At 46.9% G+C, this 25,069-nt stretch overlaps 1 protein-coding gene across 1 annotated transcript in view; it reads left to right on the top strand.

Annotated features, from left to right (window-relative positions):
- The window catches only part of LOC140198461 (uncharacterized), a 109,924-nt gene that overhangs the window by 75,030 nt on the left and 9,825 nt on the right, over positions 1 to 25,069 (top strand). The window contains exons 8-15 of the mRNA XM_072259546.1: positions 751 to 773; positions 2,496 to 2,611; positions 7,798 to 8,333; positions 19,752 to 20,177; positions 20,264 to 20,359; positions 20,448 to 20,681; positions 22,704 to 22,726; positions 22,810 to 22,925. Of these exons, the coding sequence (XP_072115647.1) occupies positions 751 to 773; positions 2,496 to 2,611; positions 7,798 to 8,333; positions 19,752 to 20,177; positions 20,264 to 20,359; positions 20,448 to 20,681; positions 22,704 to 22,726; positions 22,810 to 22,925 (1,570 nt within the window). The remainder of the gene's footprint in view (positions 1 to 750; positions 774 to 2,495; positions 2,612 to 7,797; positions 8,334 to 19,751; positions 20,178 to 20,263; positions 20,360 to 20,447; positions 20,682 to 22,703; positions 22,727 to 22,809; positions 22,926 to 25,069) is intronic.

Below are 25,069 nucleotides of genomic sequence, written 5' to 3'. Positions count from 1 at the left end.
CATCAGTGATGATTTGGTGTGTCATATTGAAGGGAGGGGGGGTGTTGAATACTTATGCAATCAATTACTTTGTGTTTTATAATATTTGAATTAATTTAAATATATATCTATCTCAACTAGTTAAGTTAAAATCTGTAGTGCAAAAAAGACAGAAATAAAAAAGAAGTAAGGAGGTGCTGTTCATGGGTTCAACATCCATTTAGAAATCGGATGGCAGTCTCTCGTATCTCCCATTCATCTTTGATTGTTTCTTTTCCCCACTTGCCTACGCTGCCTGTTGGCCTGCAGGCATTTAATCTCTCCACATGTCTCTGGGTTGACAGAAACTCAGCTGGGTGATGTACACCCTTTGTGGGCAGCATGGCGGCGTGGAGGTCAGCGTAATGCTTTACAGCGCTAGCGACGGGTTCAGTTCCCACCGCTGCCTCTAAGGAGTTTGCGTGTTCTCCCTCTGACCGCGTGTTCTGGTTTCCTCCCTATTCTAAGTGATGTAGGGAATCGGAGGTGCTTTGGTCGCATGGGTGTAATTGGCTGGGGTGGTCTCGTTGGGCCAGAAGGGCCTGTTACCATTCTGTAAATCTAAATAAAACATAAATACAGACTCCTCAGAATACCACTTACACCTCAACCTCTGCTTGCAATGCCGTTGTATTTTCGGTGTCTCCTTGGTGGAAATAATTCGAATGTCCCTGTAATTCCTGCTCTCGGTGTCGCTCTGTGTCTAATTTTTGTGTTTATTGTTTATTTCAGGAAGAAGCTCTGCATAAGACAAGGTAGAGTCTGCCACTCACTGAAACCCTGAGCACTTTGGTTCAAAGAAAGCAGTAGAAACGTGCTTATTACTCACTACTTTGTTTATCTATTTGCACTATTTAATTAATTTAACTTTATATGTACTTACTGTAATTTACAGATTTTGTGATTATGCATTGCAATGTACTGCCTCCACATCATAACAACAAACTTCATGACATATGCCAGTGATATTAAACCTAATTCAAGATTTAAAGATTCACAGTCCGTATAAATTATACGACTTTGAGATTTGTTTGCTTACAGGCAGTTGCAAACCTATAAACCAGAAAGAACCCAATTTTTTTAAAAAGCCGAAATAAAGACCAACCTCCAATCTGTATAGAAAGTGAAAAAAACACAGGTCATGCAAACAATAGAAGCAACAACAGCATTCAGAACCAAACTGAGTCCTTGGATCCCACTCCCTGGAGCAGTTTGGAGTAGGCCCAAAGCCTCATCATATTAGTGGGGTAAACGGTCACAAATTTCACAGAGACGAAGCACAGCAGCCGGGGGTAGTCTCACAGCCTCCGTATCGCAGAGAGAAGAGAAAGCAAAATCGGCCCGACTCACAGCAGCCTGCCTTTGCTGGTGTTTAAATTGTCCAAACAGCAGATCATACCTCACATTAGGACCCAGGCTCACTCCAGGCCTACCCAGCAATTCACTTTGGGCCTAGACTTCACTGCCGAAGAAGCCGTTCCCGGCCTCTCCAAATCGGCTCGAGAGCTTAGAGTGATCCAACTTCACACCTGCGTTAGTTGAACGGGCATCGAAACCCCTCTGTCTCAACTTCTCTCCGACTCGCTCACTCCAACTCCATCTCCATTCTGATCCAGTTTTCATTCTATCACAATTGTTTATTATCGCTGACATACAGTAGGTTGTGAAATCTATTGTTTTGGGCAAGCTGTACATGCAAAATTACTGTAAGTTACATTAAAAAGTGAGGTAGTGTTCGTGGGTTCCTGGTCTGTTCAGAAATCTGACAATGGAGTGGTGGAAGACGTTCCCGAATCTTTTGAGTTTGGGTCTTCACACTGCTGTATCCCCCCCCCCGGTAGTAGTGATGAGAAAAAGGCGAGTCCCAGATGGTCTGGGTCCTTAATGACGGATCCCACCTTCTTGAGGCATCACTCATGAAGACTTCCTTGATGGTGGGGAGGAGGGTTGTGCCTGTGATGAAATTGACTGAGTGTGGAGGCCAATTCTCTGGATTCTTTCAAGAAAGAGTTAGATAGAGCTCTTAAAGATAGCGAAGTGAAGGAATATGGGGAGAAGGCAGGAAAAGGGTACTGATTGTGGATGATCAGCCATGATCACAGTGAATGGTGGTGCTGGCTCGAAGGGCTAAATGGCCTACTCCTGCACCTATTGTCTATTGTCTTTCGATCTTCTATATTGGAACCTCCATACCAGGCGGCGATACAACCAGCCATAATACCTGCCACAGTGCATCTGTGGCAATTTGCTATGGTGACGTACCAAATCTAAAATTCCTAATGAAGTAAAGTATCTTTGTCATGATCTCATCAATATGTTGAGCAAAGGACAGATCCTCTGAGATGTTGATGTCCAGGACCCTTTGCTGTCAGATTAGGCCTGATAACTCTGCAATGCCCAGCTATGGCGTTAAAGGTACATCTAGGATTGGATATCATTGTTCTGTACTTCAATAACCATCCTTCTGATGTTTGCAGGACAGCTGAGGAAGAGAACCAACCAGCACTAGTGGAAGTTGGCCTGGCTATTGAAAAATTCAACGGCCCCATACAGTACGTCACATGGAAAGAAATGATTGGTTCCTTGAATCCCGGTAAGACTCATACATTCCTGCTTCTGTCTGATCACTCCTCTTGCACTGCTGGTGAGGTTACATTAGCGAGACAGAAAAGTCCACAAAAACTCTGTATACAGCCCGGTCCGTCACAGGCAAAGCCCTCCCCGTCGTTGAGCATATCTACAAAAACTCTGTAAACAGCCTAGTCCGTCACAGGGAAAGCCCTCCCCATCACTGAGCACATCTGCAAAAACTCTGTATACAGCCCAGACTGTCACAGGCAAAGCCCTCCCCGTCGTTGAGCACATCTACAAAAACTCTGTATACAGCCCGGTCCGTCACAGGCAAAGCCCTCCCCATGGTTGAGCACATCTACAAGGGCACCGCCACAAGAAAGCAGCATCCAGCTTGACCATTCTCTCTTCTCGCTATGACCATCGGGCAGGAGGTACAGGAGCCTCAGGTCCTACACCAGCAGGATCAGGAACAGTTATTACCCTACAACCGTCAGGCTCCTGAACTGGTGTGTGAATAACTTCACTCACCCCAACGCTGAACTGATTTCACAGCCTACCACTCACTTCTGCACCTACAATGCAGTATTATCTCCTTACTTTTTATTATTTGCTCTGTTTTCATTCTGTTGTACAATAGTTATTTGTCAGGAGGGAAGAAGGATAAATACAGGGCCCTGGTGGAGGACTTTGTCAAAAGGGGCAAGCTGAATCATCTGCAGCTGAGCATCAGTAAGACAAAGGAGATGGTGATGGACTCCAAGAAGACCAAGCCTGCACTGCTCCCTGTTACTATTGATGTTGAGAACCTACAAGTACCTGGGGGTGCACCAGAATGACAGACTTGAGTGGAGCACCAACACAGAGGCTGTGTACAAGGAGGGCCAGAGTCGCCTCTGATGAGGTCCTTTGGAGCCTGCAGGCCTCTCTTTACATATTCTATCAGTCTGTTGTCACCAGTACAGTCTTCTGTGTGTTGGCACAATGGCACTAACATGGGTGATGCCAACAGGCACAATAAACTGATTGGGAAGGCTGGCTCTGTTATAGAAGTCAAACTGGACACACTGGAGGCTGTGGTAGAACAAAGGACCCTCCTGGCAATTCTGGACAATGTTTCTCACCCTCTGCATGCCACCTTGGCTGAACAGAGGAGCACTTTCAGTCATAGACTAAGACAACTGCACTCCTCCAAACAGCATTATAAGGTCATTCTTACCTTCAGCCATTAGGCTCTATAATGAGTCAGCCTGTGGCCAGGAAATTAATGACCCCCTACTGTTATTCAGCTCTTTTTACCAGAGCTCTGCTTAAGCTCTGTTTACCACATCCTGCTATCGGGGAAACCTTGTGCGATACTCCACCACCTTCTTACCTAGTTGGTGTGAATGTGCACTCAATATTACAGTAATTCTTATTTTTAAGGTAACTTACTTTTTATTCTTACTTCTGATAATTATATCTGTACATTTGTACTGTTACTGTGACACTGCAATTTCCGATGTGATCAATAGAGTATCTATCTATAAACTTTGAATGGGAGAGCAGGCATGTGTTAAAAAGTGGCTCCCTTCTGAGACTGCGAATTTCAGAGGGACATAGTGCCTCGGGTCTATGTGGAAGGGTTAGAACCAGAGTTTTCCTTCTCCTAGATGAGCTGCTAACCATGACTGACCAGCCCCATGTGCCCAAAGCAACTGGTTTTAAGGTGCCAGCAGCTGCCTTTGCCCCTTCTCCCATCTGCAGAAATGGTTCCACCGGGCTCAGTACCTAAGCCACACGTGAAGGCCAGGAGCTGGACTTGGTTGTCAGAGGCTGTTGGGAGCATTTACTAGGCAACAGGAGCTTATCCCCACTACCTTCCCCTGTCTAACAATCTTAAGGCTGTAAACACTCTAATCCACTTTTCATAATGCTGTTTACATGTTGGTTTTTATATATTTATGCACATTTTGTTCCATATCTGCTCCTTTAACCTCTAATTTTATACAATTCTTTATAATTGGTGAATGTTGTTGCTTTTCGTTGCATGTTACATCTAGACCAACACACCACAGCAACTTGAATGTAGTCTATAATGTAAGTAAAGTTGATCCTGTTAGCCAGCCACTCTGAGTTGCCTGAGGCAACACTGGCAGAGCTCAGTGAGCTGGACAGTCCCGTGGAGAGAGTAAATCACAAACACAAGGAAATCTGCAGATGCTGGAAATCCGAAGCAACACACACAAAAGGCCAGGCGACACCTATCGAGTACAGTCGATGTTTTGTGCCAAGACCCTTTTTCAGGACTTCTTCTGTCCTGAAAAAGAGTCTCGGCCCGACACGTTGACTGTTTATTCTTTTCCATCAATGCTGCATGAATTGCTGAGTTCCTCCAGCATTTTGTGTATGTACCTATGGAGAGAAACGAGCAATTGATGTCAAGAGCTTCATTTATTTTTTTATTATTGAGATAGAACAGGCCCTCCTACCCCTTTGGGCTGCACCGCACAGCAAACCACCAATTTAACCGCAGCCTCATCATAGGGCAATTCACAGTGATCAATTAACCTACTAAACAGGTACGTCTTTGAACCAGAGCACCCGGAAGAAACCCACGCGGTCACGGGGAGAATTTATAATATCCTTACAGGCAGCATCGGGAACTGAACCCAGGTCACCGATACTGTAAAGCGTTGTGCTAACCACTACACTACCACAACACCCCATCAGGACTTCCATCGGATGTGTCGACTGTTGATTTCCCTGCACAGATGCTGCCCGACCTGCTGATTTCCCCCAGCATTTTGTGTGTGTGTTGGGCCAGATTCTGCGGAATCTCTTGTATCTTCACTGTGAGTAACCTGCGGTGTAGACGAGTGCCAGGATTAGGGCGGCTTGGTAGTGCAGAGGTTAGCGTGACACTGTTACAGCTGGGAGCGTCAGGACAGTTCAATTCCAATGACCTCTGTAAGGGGTTTGTACATTCTCACCATGAACACATGGGTTTCCTCTGGGTGCTGCGGTATCCTCCCACCGTCCAAAGATGTGCTGGTTAGTCGGTTAACTGGTCATTGTGAATTGTCCTCTGATTAGGGTAGGGTTAAACGGGTGGTGTGTGGCTGGTTGGGCTGGAAGCTTTCCAGGCTGTATCTCTAAGTAAGTAAACTGCTGCAGAAGTGCAGCTGATGTAGAAATACATTATGTGCAGCAGAGCTGGCAGTCACGCAACTCGCATGCAGAGATTCTGGCAGGGGCTCGCACCTGAGTGCCACGCCCCTGCGTGGGGCAGATCGAGCCCCTCGGTCAGGAGTGAGCAGCAGAGGGGGAGGTGGGAGGGAGACCAGTAAAGGTTTTTTTTAAAAAACTGTAAAGATTTGTGTTTTTTTGCCACGTATACATGGAAGCGTAGGGTAAAATGCGCTATCATGTCAATGACAGATAGACTGAGTATGTGCTTAGTTCCGGTGTCATCACAGCAAGCCCATAATTCACTGACCCTGACCTGTACAGCTTTTGAGTGTGGGAGGAAACCAGAGCACCCAGCGGAAACCCACGTGGTCACAGGAGATGTACAGGCAGCAGCCGGAATCGAACCTGGGTCACTGCCACTGTAAACTGCTGTGCAAACGTGCCGCCCGCTAAGGCCAGGGGAAGGCGGCCCAGTTGGGACGTCAACGGGAGGTGAAAAGGTTGAAGAAGAAGGGGAATGTGGGGCCCTGGGCAGATGGTAGGTACTGGAAATCATCATGGGAAGGGAAAGAATTGAGGGCAAGATGGTAGCATAATGGTTAGCGTAATTGCTTTACAAAGCCAGTGAACACTGATCGGGGTTCGATTCCCGCCACTGCCTGTAAGGAATTTGGATGTTCTCCCTGTGACTGTGTGGGTTTCCTCCCACAGTCCAAACCTGTGCACATTAGGGTCGGTAAGTTGTGGGAGTCTATGTTGGCTAAGTCCCTGCAGATTTGATTTGATTGGGTGCAAACAACACATTTCCCTGTAGGTTTCAATGCTTTGATATACATGAGACCAATAAAGCTAATCTTAACCTTAAACCTTTCCAGTCCATGTACCACACATAAGAGTTGCTGGTGAACGCAGCAGGCCAGGCAGCATCTCTAGGAAGAGGTACAGTCAACATTTCGGGCCAAGGCCCTTCATCAGGACTGACTGAAGGAAGAGCTAGTAAGAGATTTGAGAGGGGGATGAGGAGGGGGAGATCCAAAATGATAGGAGACGACAGGAGGGGGAAGGATTGAGCCAAGAGCTGGACAGTTGATTGGCAAATATTGGGATATGAGACAATCATGGGACAGGAGGCCTAGGGAGAAAGAAAAGGGGGAGGGGAGAAAACCCAGAGATGGGCAGGGGGTATAGTGAGAGGGACAGAGGGAGAAAAAGGAGAGAGAGAAAAAAAGAGAGTGTGTATATAAATAAATAACGGATGGGGCACGAGGGGGAGGTGGGGCATTAACGGAAGTTTGAGAAGTCAATATTCATGCCATCAGGTTGGAGGCTACCCAGAAGGACGGACTTCCCCCTCCCCCTTTTCTTTCTCCCTAGGCCTCCTGTCCCATGATCCTCTCGTATCCCCTTTTGCCTATCACCTGTCCAGCTCTTGGCTCCATCCCTCCCCCTCCTGTCTTCTCCTGTCATTTTGGATCTCCCCCTCCCCCTCCCACTTTCAAATCTCTTACTATCTCTTCTTTCAGTTAGTCCTGACGGAGGGTCTTAGCTCGAAACGTCGACTGTACCTCTTCCTAGAGATGCTGCCTGGCCTGCTGCGTTCACCAGCAACTTTTCTGCGTGTTGCTTGAAATTCCAGCATCTGCAGATTTCCTCGTGTTTGCAATCCATGTACCTATCTGTCTTTTGGAAGTGGTTTTATATCTGCCTCATTCAGTTTCTCCGGCAGCTTGTTCCACAAATACTGAATACTGTCCCTCGCGTTCCTATTAAATCCTCTCGCTAAACCTGTGCCCTGTTGAACCACTAGCTGGGAGAAGGACCAGGAGGGAATTCTGACACCCATATGGCAAGGAAGTAAAGAGCCGCCTGGGATATAATTTCACAGATCCTCCGGTCCGCACTAGACAGGGCAAGCAGGATGAGGGTGGAGGGGGACCCACCGATCACTGGTGCCCTGAGGAATGCTTGGAACACGCACTTAAAGTGGCGGAGATTTTTGTCAGATCACTCACCATATTTACCTTTCACCCCCTCCAGCTCCAGCCCCATTGACTCTGGACCCGAGGACTGCCAACCCTTGGCTCATCGTGTCCAAGGACCGGACCAGCGTCTGGTGCGGAAAGAGGCGGCAGGAGCTCCCGGACACCCCGACCAGGTTCGACCGCAGAGCTTACATCCTGGGGTCGGAGGGATTCACCTCGGGGAAGCACTACTGGGAGGTGGAGGTGGGCGACAAAATCTGGTGGGGTGTGGGGGTCGTCAAGGAGTCAGCCAGTCGGAAGGGCGGCGGCGAGCTGAGACCTGAGACCGGATTCTTCACCGTGTGCCGTCTGCCTGGGAAAGGCTACATGGAATTCTCCTCCCCCTCGCGCGGCTTCCTCACTCCCAGCACAAACCCCAGGAACATCGGCGTGTTCCTCGACTATGAAGCTGGGCAGGTGTCATTTTACAATGCAGACAACATGTCCCATCTCCACACCTACACCCACACTTTTGTCGAGACGGTCTTCCCCATCTTTAGTCCAGGTCGGAACGACGCTGGGGATAACTCGGCTCCATTGAGAATCCGCAGGGTGAAATCCCACTGAGAGCACTCCCTTCCCTAATTACACACTGTAAACCTGCCTCCTGGAAGTGTGCAAACTTCTTGTTTGACCCCTCTGCAATGTTAGATTTAGATTACGAGAACACTCAGTCCTCTTTTATTGTCATTTAGAAATGCATACATGCATTAAGAGATGACACAATGTTTCTCCGGAGTGATATCACAGAAAACAAGACAGACCAAAGACTAACGCTGATAGAACCACATAATTATAACATATAGCAGTGCAAAGCAATACCATAATTTGATAAAGAACAGTCCATAGGCACAGTAAAAAAAATAGTCTCAAAGTCCCAAGTCGATCGACTCCTGAGTCCCCGACAGCAGGCGGCAAAAGGGAGAAACTCCCTGCCATAAACCTCCAGGCACCGTCAACTTGCCGATACCTTGAAAGCAGCCGACACTGAGTCCATCTGTCCGAAAACTCCGAGCTTCTGAGCAGCCTCCCGAGCGCCATCCTCTACCGAGCGCCTTCGACCTCGCCCCAGCCGCTAAAACATGCAAAGCCGAGGATTTCGGGGCCTTCTGCTCCAGAGATTCCAGTTACCACACAGTAGCAGTGGCAGCGAAGCGGGCATTTCAGAAGTTTTCCAGATGTTCCTCTGTGCCCTCACGTCTGTCTCCATCAAATCAGGATTGTGCACGGTCCCCTACTTGACAGATAACAGATATCATTCACCAGAGAGGCCGCACGCGCTGCCGTCACATCGCCATCTTCTCCTTCCTCCCGGGAGGATTAGGGCAGCACGGTGTAGCGTATGGATTACTAGTGCAATGCTATCAAAGTGCCGGCGACCAAGGTTCAATTCCCACCGCTGTCTGTAAGGAGTTTATACGTTCTCTCCGTGACCACACGGGTTCCTCCGGGTGCTCCAGTTTCCTCCCATATTCCAAAGACGTAAGCGGGTTAGTGGGTGCAATTGGGCAGTGAGGGCTTGTTGGCCAGAAGGGCCTGTCACTGTACTGCATCTCGCAATCAGGGGGTCCCAACATGGGGTCCACAGACCCCTCAGTTAATTAGACCATAAGATATAGGAGCAGAAGTAGGCCATTTGCCCCTTCAAATCTGCCCCGCCATTTAATCATGGGCTGATCCAATTCTTCCAGTCATCCCCACCCCCCTGCCTTCACCCCATACCCTTTGATGCCCTGGCTAATCAAGAACCTATCTATCTCTGCCTTAAATTAACCCAATGACTTGGCCTCCACAGCTGCTCGTGACAACAAATTCCACAGATTTACCACCCTTTGACTAAAGTAATTTCTCTGCGTCTCTGTTCTAAATGGACATCCTTCAGTCCTGAAGCCGTGCCCTCTTGTACTAGACTCCCCTACCATGGGGAAATAACTGCCATATCTAATCTGCTCAGGCCTTTTAACATTAAAATTGTAGGGGTCCGTGGCATAAAAAAGGTTGGGAACCCCAGCTCTAAATAAAATCTGTACAGAATGGTGGGGGCACTTCACGTCTCTCCTGGGGTGGTGTTTTCTTATTGTTCAAACAGTGTAGTTGGGATCAATTCTCAGCAATACTCCGCTGAAATGAAATGAGAGTTCAGTCACATGACTGGGGCCCTCAGAAGTATTTAAATACAGCCCAACACCACTGCTATTGTAACCTGGAGGTAACCTCGACAGCAAGGAAAAGGCCAGGCTGTAGGTTTACAGAGCACTAGAGCTGTACTACACAGTAAACACGCTCCTCGCCCACTCTCACCCACGCTGAACAACAAGCCTAGCCAAGCTATTCCCACCTGTCTGCATTTGGCCCATATCTTTAGGGGACCCCAGGGGCAACATCTACACAGAGGCTGGTGGGTAAGTTCAACAAGCGGGCAGAACTAGAACATTTAAAAGACATTTGGACAGGTACCTGGATAAGTAGGCTTTAGTCTTTTAACCACCTCCCCCTACTTTAAAGCTGAGGCATCTAGTTTTCAATTCCCCTGTCCAGGACTTTTCACCTTGTCTCTTCCCCTTGTACCTCAGCAGCCTCTCTTAAGTAAAGTCACACCAGCCACCCTGCGGTCGTCCAGCATCTCCCCCGTGGCTAGTGATGACACGAACATCTCCCTGAGGGGCCCCGCAATTTCTTCCTGCACTTCCCGCAATATCCTGGGGTACACCTGGGGTCTTACCTGCCTTTGTACGTTTCCAGACCTCCAGCATCACCCCTTTGGTAATGTGGACTCTCTTCAAGACATCAGTGTTAACTCCCCTACAAGTCATAGATTCATGCTCCATGTAAGGTGGCAGTCGGTGCATCACCTTACAGAATCAGCATTCACCGACCCGGGCTCAATCCCCACCCGTCTGGAAGGAGTCTGTGCGTTCGCCCCGTGACCACGCGAGTTTCCTCCGGGTGCCCTGATTTCCTCCCACGTTCCAAAGACGTACCAGTTAGGGTGAGTGAGAGTGGGCATGCTACACTGTCGCCAGAAGCGTGGTGACAATTACGGGCTGCCTCCAGCACAATCTGTGTTAGCGGTCGATGCAGAAGCACTATATGTTTCGAGGTACATGTAACAAATTGAAACTAATCTTTATCATTAACTTTTAAACAAACTATTCGGCCTAATCTGTTTATGCCAACTGTGTTGCTCAGTGAGATTTAACATAGAACATAGAATAGTACAGCACAGTACAGGCCCTTTGGCCCACAATGTTGAGCTGACCCTCAAACCCTGCCTCCCATATACCCCCCCACCTTAAGTTCCTCCATATACCTGCTAGAAGTCTCTTAAACTTCACTAGTGTATCTGCCTCCAGCACTGAATCAGGCAGTGCATTCCACACACCAGCCACTCTCTGAGTGAAAAAACCTTCCTCTAATATCCCCCTTGAACTTCCCACCCCTCACCTTAAAGCCATGTCTTCTTTTATTGAGCAGTGGTGCCCTGGGGAAGAGGCGTTGGCTCCTCTTTGCTCCTTCTCTGGACTAATTGAGAAATTGTTCCTGAACACAGTCAACATCTTCCTCCCTCACAAAACTACAGAGGGAGCAGCTGGCATTTAGAAAGTTGAAATCCCTACAATCCTATTATTCATACACTTGTCTCCAATCATCCTAAATCAGCTCTTCTGATTCACACTGTCTATCAGGGTTATGCAAAAATCCCTTTCAAAAGGCTTATAGATCATAGAACAGGAATCAGCCCCTGGGCCCACAATATGCCGAATCAATTAAACTAGTAATTATACAGTGCCTATACAAAGTATTCACCTCCTTTGGAAGATTTCATGTTTTATTGTTCTACAACTTTGAAACACAGTGGACTTAATTGGGCTTTTTTGACACTGATCAACAGAAAAAGACTCCTTTGTGTCAGAGTGATCTAAATTAATTACAAATATAGAACACAAAATAATTGATTGAATAAGTATTTAACCCCCCCTCCCCTTTAATATGACACACCAAATCAACACTGCTGCAGCCAGTTGGTTTTGGAAGTCACATAATTAGTTAAACGGAAATCTGTTTTTAGAGGCCTGTGTGCAGTCAAGGTGTTTCAATTGACTGTACTAAAAATACACCTGTATCTGGAAGGTCCAACTGCTGGTGAGTCAGTATCCTGGTAAAAACTACACTGTGAAGGCGAAAGAACACTCCAAGCAACTCTGCAAGAAGGTATTGAAAGCACAAGTCAGGAGGTGGATACCAGAAAATTTCCAAGTCACTGAATATTCCTTGTAATACAGTTAAGTCAATTATCAAGAATATGGCACAGCTGCAAATCTGTCAAGAGCAAGCAGTCCTCAAAAGCTGAGTGACTGTGCAAGAAGGCCATCAAGAGACCTATGACAAATCTGGTGGGGGTTTGAAGCTTCAGTGGCTGAGAGACTACATATCCAGCTGTTGCCTGGGTGCTTCACCAGTGGCAGCTTTATAGGAGAGTGGCAAAGGAAAAAGCTACTGCTGGAAAACAAAACACATGAAATCTTGGCTAGAGTTTGTCAGAAGGCATGTGGGAGACTCCGAAGTCAGCTGGAATGTTCTATGGTCTGATGAAACCAAAATTGAGCTTTTTAGCCATCAGACTAAACACTGTTTGGCATAAGCATAACGATTCACATAATCAAAACCACATCACCCTAGCGTGAAACGTGGTGGCTGCATCATGCTGTGGGGATGCTTCACTGCAGCAGGCCCTGGAAGGCTTGTGAAAGTAGAGGGTAAAATGACTGCAGCAAAATACAGGGAAATCCTGGAGGAAAACCTGATGCAGTCTGCAAGAGAACAGTGACTTCAGACAAAATTTGTTTTCCAGCAAGACAATGACCCCAAGCAAAAAGCCAAAGCTACATAGGAATGGTTTAAAAACAACAAAGTTAGTGTACTGGAGTAACCAAGTCAGAGTCCAGACCTCAATCCAACTGGGAATTTGTGGCTGGACTTGAAAGGGGCTGTTCATGATCCCCATGAAATCTGACAGAGCTTGAACAGTTTTGTAAAGAACAATGGGGAAAAATTGCAGTGTCCTGATGTGCAAAGCTGATAGAGACCTATCCACACAGACTCAAGGCTGTAATTGCTGCCAAAGGTACATCTACTAAATACTGATAAAGGGGTAAATCCGTATGCAATCAATTATTTGGTGTTTTATATTTGTAATTAATTTAGATCACTTTTTAGAGACCTGTTTTCACTTTGACATGAAAGAGTCTTCTTTTGATCAGTGTTTTAAAAAAAGCCAAATTATATCCACTGTGTTTCAATGTTATAAAACATGAAAACTCTTGGTGGGTGGGGATGTAAACTAACTGCCATCAACCCACACAATGTCCATATCCCTCCATTCGCTAGAGATTTATCCACCTGTGGAAGATCCGTGAGCAGCAGAGCAGCGTAGTGGTTAGAACAATGCTTCACAGTACAGCCGACCCAGGTTCGATTCCCACCGCCACTGTCTGTAAGGAGGGTGTACTCTCTCCTCGTGACTCTGCTGTCTGTAAGGAGGGTGTACTCTCTCCCCGTGACTCTGCTGTCTGTAAGCAGAGTGTACTCTCTCCCCGCGACTCTACTGTCTGTAAGGAGGGTGTACTCTCACCTCGTGACTCTGCTGTCTGTAAGGAGGGTCTACTCTCTCCCCGCGACTCTGCTGTCTGTAAGGAGGGTGTACTCTCACCTCGCGACTCTGCTGTCTGTAAGGAGGGTGTACTCTCACCTCGCGACTCTGCTGTCTGTAAGGAGGGTGTACTCTCTCCCCGCGACTCTGCTGTCTGTAAGGAGGGTGTACTCTCTCCCCGCGACTCTGCTGTCTGGAAGGAGGGTGTACTCTCTCCCCGCGACTCTGCTGTCTGTAAGGAGGGTGTACTCTCTCCCCGCGACTCTGCTGTCTGGAAGGAGGGTGTACTCTCTCCCCGCGACTCTGCTGTCTGGAAGGAGGGTGTACTCTCTCCCCGCGACTCTGCTGTCTGGAAGGAGGGTGTACTCTCTCCCCGCGACTCTGCTGTCTGGAAGGAGGGTGTACTCTCTCCCTGCGACTCTGCTGTCTGTAAGGAGGGTGTACTCTCTCCCCGCGACTCTGCTGTCTGTAAGGAGGGTGTACTCTCTCCCCGCGACTCTGCTGTCTGTAAGGAGGGTGTACACTCTCCCCGTGACTCTGCTGTCTGTAAGCAAGGCGTACTCTCTCCCCGTGACTCTGCTGTCTGTAAGGAGGGTGTACTTTCTCCCCGTGACTCTGCTGTCTGTAAGGAGGGTGTACTTTCTCCCCGTGACTCTGCTGTCTGTAAGGAGGGTGCTCTGGTTTCCTTCCACAAGGGTCTACCGGTTTGTGGTTAACTGGTCATTGTGAACTGTCCTGTGATCAGGCTGGGTTTAAAAGGGGAAATTGCTGGGTGGAGCATCTCGAAGGGTCGGAAGGGCCTATTCTGCCTTGTATCTCAATAAGTAAAAAAATATTTTCTCTTCAACAGGTCTTTTGTGTTTTCATCCACCATCACTCCTGGCATTGCATTCCAGGCACCCACCACGCTCTGTGAAAAAGCTTACCCCACACATCTCTATTAAACTTACCCCCTCTCACCTCTGGTTAAATATTTCAACCCTGGGGGTGGGGGATACCAGATGACTACCCTATCTGCCTCTTCTAATTTTATAAATTACTGACATGGGTTCCCAAACTTTTCTCATGCCATGGACCCATACCATTAACCGTGGACCCAGGTTAGGAACCCCTGCTCTGTGGGGTCTCCCCTTAGTCGGCTACTCCAGAAGAAAACAACCCAGATTTGTCCCACCTCTCCTTACGGCACATGTCCTCTAATCCAGGCAAGCATACTACATGCCTGTCAACTTGAGCAGCCTCTTTCTGGAGCCCAACAACCCACATGGAAGGAAAGGACTTCCGGCTGGCACTCCACAAGTCTATAACCCTATGATTAGTTTAAAAGACAGTTGATTACCTCAAAAAATGACACTTTGGTTAATTTAGCTTAGTCAGTAATCTGCCAGAGTTTTGTTGTAACAACCATATCATATTAATAAAATAGTGACTTGATTGAATTGTTGCCATTAATCTGTTCTTTGTTGGGGACTGAACGATGGAGTTCAGAAGGATGGGTTTGGGATGGGGGAGCAGGGGGGGGATCTTATTGAAATCAACCGGATACTGCAAGACCTGGATAGAGTGGATGTGGAGAGGATGCTTCCATTAGTGGGAGAGCCTAGGACCTGTGGGCACAGCCTCAGAATGAAGAGATGTCCCTTTAGAACTGAGATGAGGAGGAATTTCTACAACCAGATGGTAGTGAATCTGTTGAATTCATTACCATAGATGTCAAGTCATTGGGTGTGTTACGTACCAGCAGCAGTAGATTATACACTGAGTCAGGTTTTAATGTTAAAACCACTATCTTTATTAGTATCTACTTAAAATATAGTAACTTAAACGAAATAAACAGAAGTTAACAGTGTTACGCGTATATATTTGTGTGTATATGTAGCTCCCAAACTATCAAGTTTAGGAACAATTCTTAAGGTCTTAAAATGGCAAGTTAATAAGATTCAGTGATCCACGAAATAAGTGAGTGAGGGGAGAGATCTGTAATCCACATAGAAGTACGTAGAGAGAGGGCGATATGAAGAATCACAGGTTCCACGCTGGGTAAATGAAATAACAATCTTCGAGGATCTTGTCTGTTGAGTCATTCTAAAATCCACTTAGAAATATTCCCAGGTGACCTTCACAGGAATATCGTCTTCAAGTGGTTACTGCAACACCCTGATTTTAGGTAAAGGGCCAACAAAAGTGGTACCACAGGATACTCCAACAAATCCACACATATGAATTATACGAAGTGACAGTCTCACATCCGTTGTGCACTACGTGCCAATGATCCACCCAACCTTTTGGGCAAAGGGAGAGTATGGAACTCCCAGTCTTACAATGACAGCAACAAACTGAAGTTCCAACAGCTTTTCCAGTCTCTCTCACACTCTCTCTCTCTCTCTCTTTTTAAGTCCACAGCAGGCTGCCGCAGTCTGTGACTGACAGCGTAGTCCCGCCTCACTCAGGCGCTCTTAAAGTAACACTCACAGTACAAGCCCGCGTCTCTCGTAACAGTTGTATTCAACGCAGGGGTTGATCGGTCATTGAATGGCGAGGAGGTTAAAGGTTAGAGGGAGAATGGGGGTGGGAAAATAAAATCGGTCATGATTGAATGGCAGAGCAGATTTGATCGGCTGACTGGCTTAATCGCACTCCAATACTTTATGTTCTTATGGAAAATAAACCCTTACATGCACAGATCATCACAGCACAGCCCTCCCTACAGGAAAAAGGCAACGTCCATCGTCAAAGATCCCCACCATCTGGGCCATGCCATCTTCTTGCAGCAACCATCAGGCAGGTGGTTTCACACTGGAAGGTTGAAGAATAGCTACTTCCCATCAACCATTCATTTCTCGAAGCAACTGGCAAAATGTTTATCATCAGAACAGGTTAACACTGTGCACACAAGTGCAAGTGTGTACTGCTCTGGATTTCCAGAATCTGCGGTACCTCTTGTGTCTAACACTGTGACAGACCATTCTGATCATTTTGCACTAAAGTCTATTTTGGTTTTGTTCAAATTCAGTGTCTTTTTTCTTATAACCATTGTGTATGCTTTGTGTTTTTATTGTGAATGCGGCTTATCTGACTCTATGCACCTGCAATGCCAATGCAAGCTTTCCACTGCACTTGGACGCACCAGTGCTTGAGCACGTGACAAATTGGTCTTTGACGTTCAAGTGTTTGGCGGTTTGACTGTTGGACTGTTGCCAGGGAACTGGCAGCTGTAGAGTGGCACACCACAAAGTGGTTTAAAATAGAGCAAAACACACACAAAATGCTGGAGAGCTCAGTAGGTCAGGCAGAATCTATGGAGAGCAATAAACAGTTCAGCCGGGACTGGAAGGGGAGGGGGTGAAGCCAGAATAAGCTGGGGGTGGGGGTGGTGGGGGGTGCAGTTGGGGGGGGGGAGTACTAGCTGGCAGGTGATATATGAAACCACAAACAGGAGAAAATCTGCCGACACGAGGAAATCTGCAGATGCTGGAAATTCTAGCAACACACACAAAAACTGCTGGTGAACGCAGCAGGCCAAGCAGCATCTCTAGGAAGAGGTACCATCGACGTTTCGGCCCAAGACCCTTCGTCAGGACTAACTGAAGGAAGAGTGAGTAAGGAATTTGAGAGGGGGAGATCCAAAATGATAGGAGAAGACAGGAGGGGGAGGGATGGAGCCAAGAGCTGGACAGGTGATTGGCAAAAGGGATATGAGAGGATCATGAGACAGGAGGTCCGGGGAGAAAGAAAGGGAGGGTGGGGGAACCAGAGGATGGGCAAGGAGTTATAGTGAGAGGGACAGAGGGAGAAAAAAGAGGGGGAAGGGGGGGGGATAATTAATTAATTAATAAGGGATGGGGTACGAAGGGGAGGTGGGGCATGAATGGAAGTTAGAGAAGTCGATGTTCATGCCATCAGGTTGGAGGCTACCCAGACGGAATATAAGGTGTTGTTCCTCCAACCTGAGTGTGGCTTCATCTTTACAGTAGAGGAGGCCGTGGATAGACATATCAGAATGGGAATGGGATGTGGAATTAAAATGTCTGGCCACTGGGAGATCTTGCTTTCTCTGGTGGACAGAGCGTAGGTGTTCAGTGAAACGGTCTCCCAGTGTGCGTCGGGTCTCGCCAATATATAGAAGGCCGCATCGGGAGCACCGGACGCAGATGCTGGAATCCAAGCAACACACTCAAAATGCTGGAGGAACTCAGCAGGCCAGGCACTCCGGGAACTCTACAGAAAAGTGTAAATAGTTGACATCTCGGGCTAAGACCCTTCTTCGGGATTGGAGAATGAAGATGAGAAGTCAGTGTGTGAAGGTTGGGGGAGGGGAGGAAGAAGTGCAAGGTGATAGGTGAAACCTGGGGGGGCTGGTGAAGAGTTGGGAATTCGTTTGGTGAAAGGGATACTGGAGTAGGGGGAATCTGATAGGAGAGGACAGAAGGCCATGGAACAAAGGGAAGGGGGAGATGATGGGCAGGTAAGGAGAGAGGGGAATGGGGAATGGTGAAGGGGGGCAATTACCGTTAGTTAGAGAAATCAATTGAAGGGGAAGGTGTCTGATTAGGGGAGTGGGAGTTGAAGTGAGAAGCAAAGAGGTGATTGGTGGAAGAAGTAAATGGCTGAAATGGAAGGAATCTAGTAGGAGAGGACGATGGACCATGGAAGAAAGGGAAGGAGGAGGGGCAACAGAGGGTGAGGAGAAGAGAAGGGATAACAGGGGAGTCAGCGCACCATTGAATACATCTAACACACATCAAAGTTGCTGGTGAACGTTTCGGGTCAAGACCATTGAATACATCTACACAGGGTGCTGTTCCAAAAAAGCAGCATCAACCATCTCGGACCCCCACCATCCAGGTTACACGCTCTTCTCGCTGCTACCTTCAGGCCGGAGGGACAGGAGTCTCAGGTTCCACACCACCAGGTTCAGGAACAGTCATTATCTTTCAACCATCAGGATCCTGAACCAGCATGGATAACTTCACTCACCTCAACACTGAACTGATTCCATCGCCTATGGACTGACTCCGTTTCAAGGACTCGACAACTCATGTCCTCAATATTTATTATTTATTTACATATGACCATAATACCATAACACACGGGAGCAGAATTAGGCCATTCGGCCCATCAAGGTCTGCTCACCTTTCCATTATGGCTGATTTATTATCCGTCTCAACCCCATTCTCCTGACTTCTCCCTTTGATACCCTGATTCGTCAAGAGCCCATCAAACTCCGTTTTTAATACAGTGACTTGGTTTCCACAGATTCATCACCCTCTGGTTAAAGAAATTCCTCTTCCTCTCCGTTCTAAATGGATGCCCCTCCATTTCAAGGCTGTGCCTTCTGGCCTTGGACTCCCCCACTATAGGAAACATCCTCTCCTCATTCACTCCATCCAGGCCTTTCAATATTCGACGTGTTCCACACCCCGCCCCTCCGTTGCTTTTCGCGGACAGTACAAATCCAGAGCCCTGAACACGCCCCGTACGTTAACCCTTTCATAACCGGAATTATTTTTAGATAAGAGTCCCAAAACCTCTCTCAATGCGAGTATTGAAGTATCTGAGAAAAACAGTATTAAACTATTAAGTTCAATGATTAAAATATTTAAATAATAATTTTATTTGTGTATTTGTGGACCTTGTGGTATTTTGCACATTCATTGTTTGTCTTGCTGTGTGCAGGTTTTTCTTTGACCCTTGTGTTTCTTTATATTTACTGTGAATGCCCGCAAGAAACCGAATCTCGGGGTAGTATCAGGTGACATATTTGTGCTTTGATAATATAAAACACTTGAATGTGGAACGGAAAAGGGGAGAAGTGGGAGGGTGAGAAATGAACGGAAGTTGAAGAAGCCGGTGTTCATGCCAGCAAGTTGGAGGCGACCCAGTCGTTATGTGAGTTGCTGCTCTCCAGCCTGCGTGCGGCGTCATTGTGACATGTCCGGACAGGAACGGGCAGCCGAATTAAAATGGGTGGCCACCAGTAAAGCTCGCCGGCAGTGGATCCCGTGATCCACCGGTCAGGCTATTCAGTAGCTTCTTCCTCGCCCCACCTTTCGATAGGGTGACTGATCCGAATGGGACGTCAGTCAGGACAGGCCAACAAACTAATCCCTTTTCCCTGCCACCGTTAACCCTCCACAGAAATTCACCTGCTCTGCATACTTCATTCTCCCTCTCTAGACGGCTCTGGCTATGAATGTACTTTCTCGTTGGTTTATTGTAATAGCGCACTGACTATTTGCAACAGACTAGAGCGGGGAAATCGTTAACACGAACACATTGACCCCCGCCTTACAGACTACAAAGTGAAAGTAGTTTGAATCAGGAAGAGGTCGATTGCAAACATGGCGGTTAGGACGGACTGCTTCGCCGATGAGTTAAGCTGCCCCGTCTGCCTGGACCTCTTCAACAATCCAGTGACACTGGAGTGTGGGCACAACTTCTGCCGCTCCTGTATCACAGAGTGCTGGGAAACACACAACAGAAACTCCTGCCCGGAATGTAGAGAGAAGTTCCAAGACCGAAAGTTCCGGGTGAACTGGGCCTTGGCAAATCTGGCCCAGAAGGCGAAAATGTTGAAGCGGGATCCGCAAGAGCAGGGAAGTGTTTTTGTTTGCGAGGAACATAACGAAAAACTGAAGCTGTTCTGCGGAACGGACAAGAAGCTGATCTGCTTGATCTGTCGAGATGCGCGGGAACACAGAGACCACCGATTCATGCCGATTAAAGAAGCTGTTGAAATCTACATGGTAAAAAAAAGGAAACAAATTGTAACGTCCGGTTATGTTGTTATAGTTTAATATTTTTATTCTGTGGTTTGTCTCTGATACCCAAGGATCGGATTAAATCTTCTTTCAAAAACCTGACGGAGGAGAAAGTGTCGGCTGTGAAAATGGAGCAAGCGCAGAGGCGGCAGATTTCTGGAGTGAGGGTAGGTTTATCTTGCGGTGATGTCCCGCTAAACTAGGGTCTTGTCCATTTAATCCTGAAGGTGATGGTGTTTGCCTTTCGCCCGGCAGGAACAGTCGTGCGTTCTGCAGTCCCAGGTCTCATCCGAGTTCACTAAAATGCACCAGAGCCTGAGGAAGAAAGAGGATCGTTTGATGGGAGATCTCAAGGGACAGGAGCAGAGGATTGTGGGCGCGATGGAGAAAAACCTCCAGCAGATTCAACAGTATTTAAACTCCATTCAGGGGGAGCTCTCGACGCTGGAGAAGAAGATGAAGGAAACCGACGGAGTGAAGTTTCTAAAGGTGAGGGGCTGCAACCAACAGAAATAAGAGTTGCGGGTTGCAGAAATCGGAAGAGTCTCTGGGCTCCAACCGCACGGTGGCGCTGCTGCCTCAATGAACGGGTTTGACCCCGACCCCGTGGAAATGCGCATTAGCATCAGTAAAGCAGAGGTTAAGTGTGTAATCTGGGAAAAAGTCAACCGAATGTGGCAAGAAAGGTGGGACAGGGAGGGGAAAGGAAGGCATTTATATCAAATACAAAAGAGTGTTGCAGTTACTAGGGTAGGTAATGGAAACAGAAGAGAGGAAATTGTGTGGACTAGGTTAAGGCTGGGGCATTGTGCATTAAACAAAACATTGAAAATGATAGGGAAACACCAGACAGGATTGTGTGAGGAATGTCAGGAAGAGGAGTCAGTAGAACATGTAGTTCTGAGTTGCAGGAAGTATGGGATACAGAGAGAGATGATGAGAAATAAATTAAGGGAGTTGGGGATGCAGGAATTCACATTAAAAGGGTTGCTGGGCATGGGTGAGAGAGCACAAGTCCGGGTATTTTTAGCGTTTTTAAGGGGTACAGGGGTTTTTTATAGAATATGACGAATAAACAGGAATAGGATGCTAGGATGGTCAAAGATGGGAGGGTGAAGTGTAGGTTTGTATATATGTGTGTGTGATTGGGTGAAGGGATTTAGAATGTATGTCTAGTGCACATTCTGGAGCAGAGGGTGGCGGTAATGCACCATTAAGCTGGATGCCAACCGCCGTAAAACAAGATACAGAGAGAGAGAGAGACCCCGACCCCAGACCCCGCCTGTGCGGATTGCAAAACTCAACGGAACCTCTTGTGTTAACATAGAACATAGAATAGTACAGCATAGTACAGGCCCTTCAGCCCACAATGTTGTGCTGACCCTCAAACCCTGCCTCCCATATAAGCCCCCACCTTAGATTCCTCCATATACCTGTCTAATAGTCTCTTAAACTTCACTAGTGTATCTGCCTCCACCACTGACTCAGGCAGTGCATTCCACGCACCAACCACTCTCTGAGTAAAAAACCTTCCTCTAATATCCCCCTTGAACTTCCCACCCCTTACCTTAAAGCCATGTCCTCTTGTATTGAGCAGTGGTGCCCTGGGGAAAAGGCGCTGGCTATCCACTCTATCTATTCCTCTTGTTATCTTGTACACCTCTATCATGTCTCCTCTCATCCTCCTTCTCTCCAAAGAGTAAAGCCCTAGCTCCCTTAATCACTGATCATAATGCATACTTTCTAAACCAGGCAGCATCCTGGTAACATGGTAATCACATGTTAACCTTTTCATTCCTGGAATCATTTTTGTCTTGTTTTATCATTCTTCTGGCCTTGTTTGATGTCTTTTTCAGCAAGCTAGATTTTTGCATATAGACATTTAAAAGCAGAACAAAAATGGAAAGTGCGTCCCTTTAGAACAGAGAATAGGAAGAATATCTTTAGCCAGAGGGAGGTGAATCATTTTGCCACATACGGCTGTGGAGTCCAAGTCATTGGGAATATTCAAAGGAGAAGTTTTTATAAGAAACACTAGAGGAACTCAGCAGGTCAGACAGCATCTATGGGAATAAATCAACAGTTGACGTTTCTGGCCGAGTCTCTTCATCGGGAGAAGTTGATGAGTTCCTGGTAGGTAAAGGGTGTCAAAGGTTACATGTAGATGGCAGGAAAATTGGGGTTCAGAGGGTTAATAAATCAGCCATGATGGAATAACAGCAGACTCGATGGGCTGAACTGTCTAATTTTGCTCCGATGTCTTATGACAAGTTGGGCAGCATCTGTGGAATGGGAAGCAATTAATATTCTTTGGTCTGATAAACATCCCTTCATCTAGAAATGTTATCAGTTTCTCTTCCCACGGATGCTGCCTGACTTGCTGAGATGTTCCATCATCTTCTGCTTTTGTTCAGCTTTAGAAACATCACAGCTTTGTAATGGTTTCATTCCGCTGTCCATGCAAAGACAATTGGTGTTCATTTCCCTTTGTTTTTCTTTGTTTTCTTTCAGGATGAAATCAGGGAGAATAGAAGGTGGGTCAGCACTGAATGATCGGATAAAATATCTCAGTAAACAGATACGCTGATTTTTGTAACTAAGTGTTTGACATTTGCAGAGTTATTTCTGGGAGTGTTACACTGTCATTGGTAGACACTGCATTGTCCAGTGACAAGCTCGCTGGTCCTTTCCAGTACAAAATTTGGAGAGAGCTAATCGATGCTGTTGAACCAGGTAACATTTTTAGCTTTCTTTACAAAGTGTGTTAATTATTACAAGATTGTAGACCTGAACCACCATTACAGCTGGCATTTCCTCCCCCCCCCCACCCACCCCGGCCTTGCAGCTTGTTCTCTCTCACATGCCAAAACTCTCTTATTTTATGGTCACTTACCTACATCAAGTGGCAATACACAGCAGTCACCAGCACAACTTTGGGGTGTGGCAGGAAACCTGGGAGAGGCCCATGTAGTAACAGAGGCTACGTGATTCCACACAGATAGGACAGTATACTGACTGGCCGCATCACTGCCCGGTATGGACCCACCTACGCCCTTGAACAGAAAGTCCTACAAAAGGTAGTGGATATGGTCTGCCTCCAATAAAGCCTTCCCCACCATTGAGAACATCTGCACGGGGCATTGTCGCAGGAAAGCAGCATCCCAACCACCCAGGCCGTGCCCTCTTCCCACTGCTGCCATCAGGAAAAAGAACTCACACCAAATTCAGGAACAGTTATTACCCCTCAGGTATCAGTCTCCTGAAACAGTGGGGATAACTTCACTCAACTTCACTTGTTCCATCCCTGACTTGCAATAGACAGTAGGTGCAGGAGTAGGCCATTCAGCCCTTCGAGCCAGCACCGCCATTCACTGTGATCATGGCTGATCATCCACAATCAGTACCCCGTTCCTGCCTTCTCCCCATATCGCTTGACTCCACTATCTTTAAGAGCTCTATCTAACTCTTTCTTGAAAACATCCAGAGAATTGACATCCACTGCCTTCTGGGGCAGAGCATTCCACAGATCCACAACTCTCTGGGTGAAAAAGTTTTTCCTCAACTCCGTTCTAAATGGCCTACTCCTTATTCTTAACCTGTGGCTCTGGACTCTACCAACATCGGTGCCTCTAGCGTGTCCAATCCCTTAATAATCTCAAACAACAGGAATTCTGCAGATGCTGGAAATTCAAGCAACACACATCAAAGGGTCTCAGCCTGAAACGTCGACTGTACCTCTTCCTAGAGATGCTGCCTGGCCTGCTGCGTTCACCAGCAACTTTGATGTGTGTTCCCTTAATAATCTTATATGTTTCAATCAGATCCCCTCTCATCCTTCTAAATTCCAGTGTATACAAGCCCAGTCGCTCCAATCTTTCAACATTTGACAGTCCTGCCATCCCGGGAATTAACCTCGTGAACCTACGCTGCACTCCCTCAATAGCAAGAATGTCCTTCCGCAAATTTGGAGACCAAAACTGCACACAATACTCCAGATGTTGTCTCACCAGGGCCCTGTACAGCTGTAGAAGGACCTCTTTGCACCTATACTCAATTCCCCTTGTTATGAAGGCCAGCATGCCATTAGCTTTCTTCACTGCCTGCTGTACTTGCATGCTTGCTTTCAGTGACTGATGTACAAGAACACCTAGATCTCGTTGTACTTCCCCTTTTCCTAACTTGACACCATTTAGATAGTAATCTGCTTTCCTGTTCTTGCCACCAAAGTGGATAACCTCACATTTATCCACATTAAACTGCATCTGCCATGCATCTGCCCACTCACCCAACCTGTCCAAGTCACCCTGCATTCTCGTAACCTCCTCCTCACATTTCACACTACTACCCAGCTTTGTGTCATCTGCAAATTTTCTAACGTTACTTTTAATCCCTTCATCTAAATCATTAATGTATATTGTAAATAGAACTGATCCTGCACCTTCTGTATTATTCCCAGAAATACCTGCCATTGTTGTTCCACTGTCATCCCTGCTAGGGTATCTTTCCAGTCAACTTTGGCCAGCTCCTCCCTCATGGCTCCATAGACCCTGTTGTTCAACTGTAATACTGACACTTCCGATTTTCCCTCCTCCCTCTCAAATGTAATCACTACCTCCTAATGGCTCCTTTACCTCGAGTTCCCTTATCAAATCTGGCTCATTACACAACACTGAATCCAGAATTGCCTTCTCCCTGGTAGGCTCTAATGCAAGCTGCTCTAGGAATCCATCTCGGACTTCTTCCGACAACCTTTTGACTTGCTTTTCAAGGACGTATTACCTCATGTTCTTGATATTTATTGCTTATTCATGCAATTATTTTCCTTTCTTTTTGTATTTGCAGTTTGTTATCTTTTGTACACTGATTGTGTGGTCTAT

The sequence above is a fragment of the Mobula birostris genome, chromosome 5, assembly GCF_030028105.1.
Source record: "Mobula birostris isolate sMobBir1 chromosome 5, sMobBir1.hap1, whole genome shotgun sequence".
Taxonomy (NCBI): domain Eukaryota; kingdom Metazoa; phylum Chordata; class Chondrichthyes; order Myliobatiformes; family Myliobatidae; genus Mobula; species Mobula birostris.
Note: the sequence above shows the minus strand (reverse complement) of the source record. Positions and strands in the feature narration are given on the sequence as shown.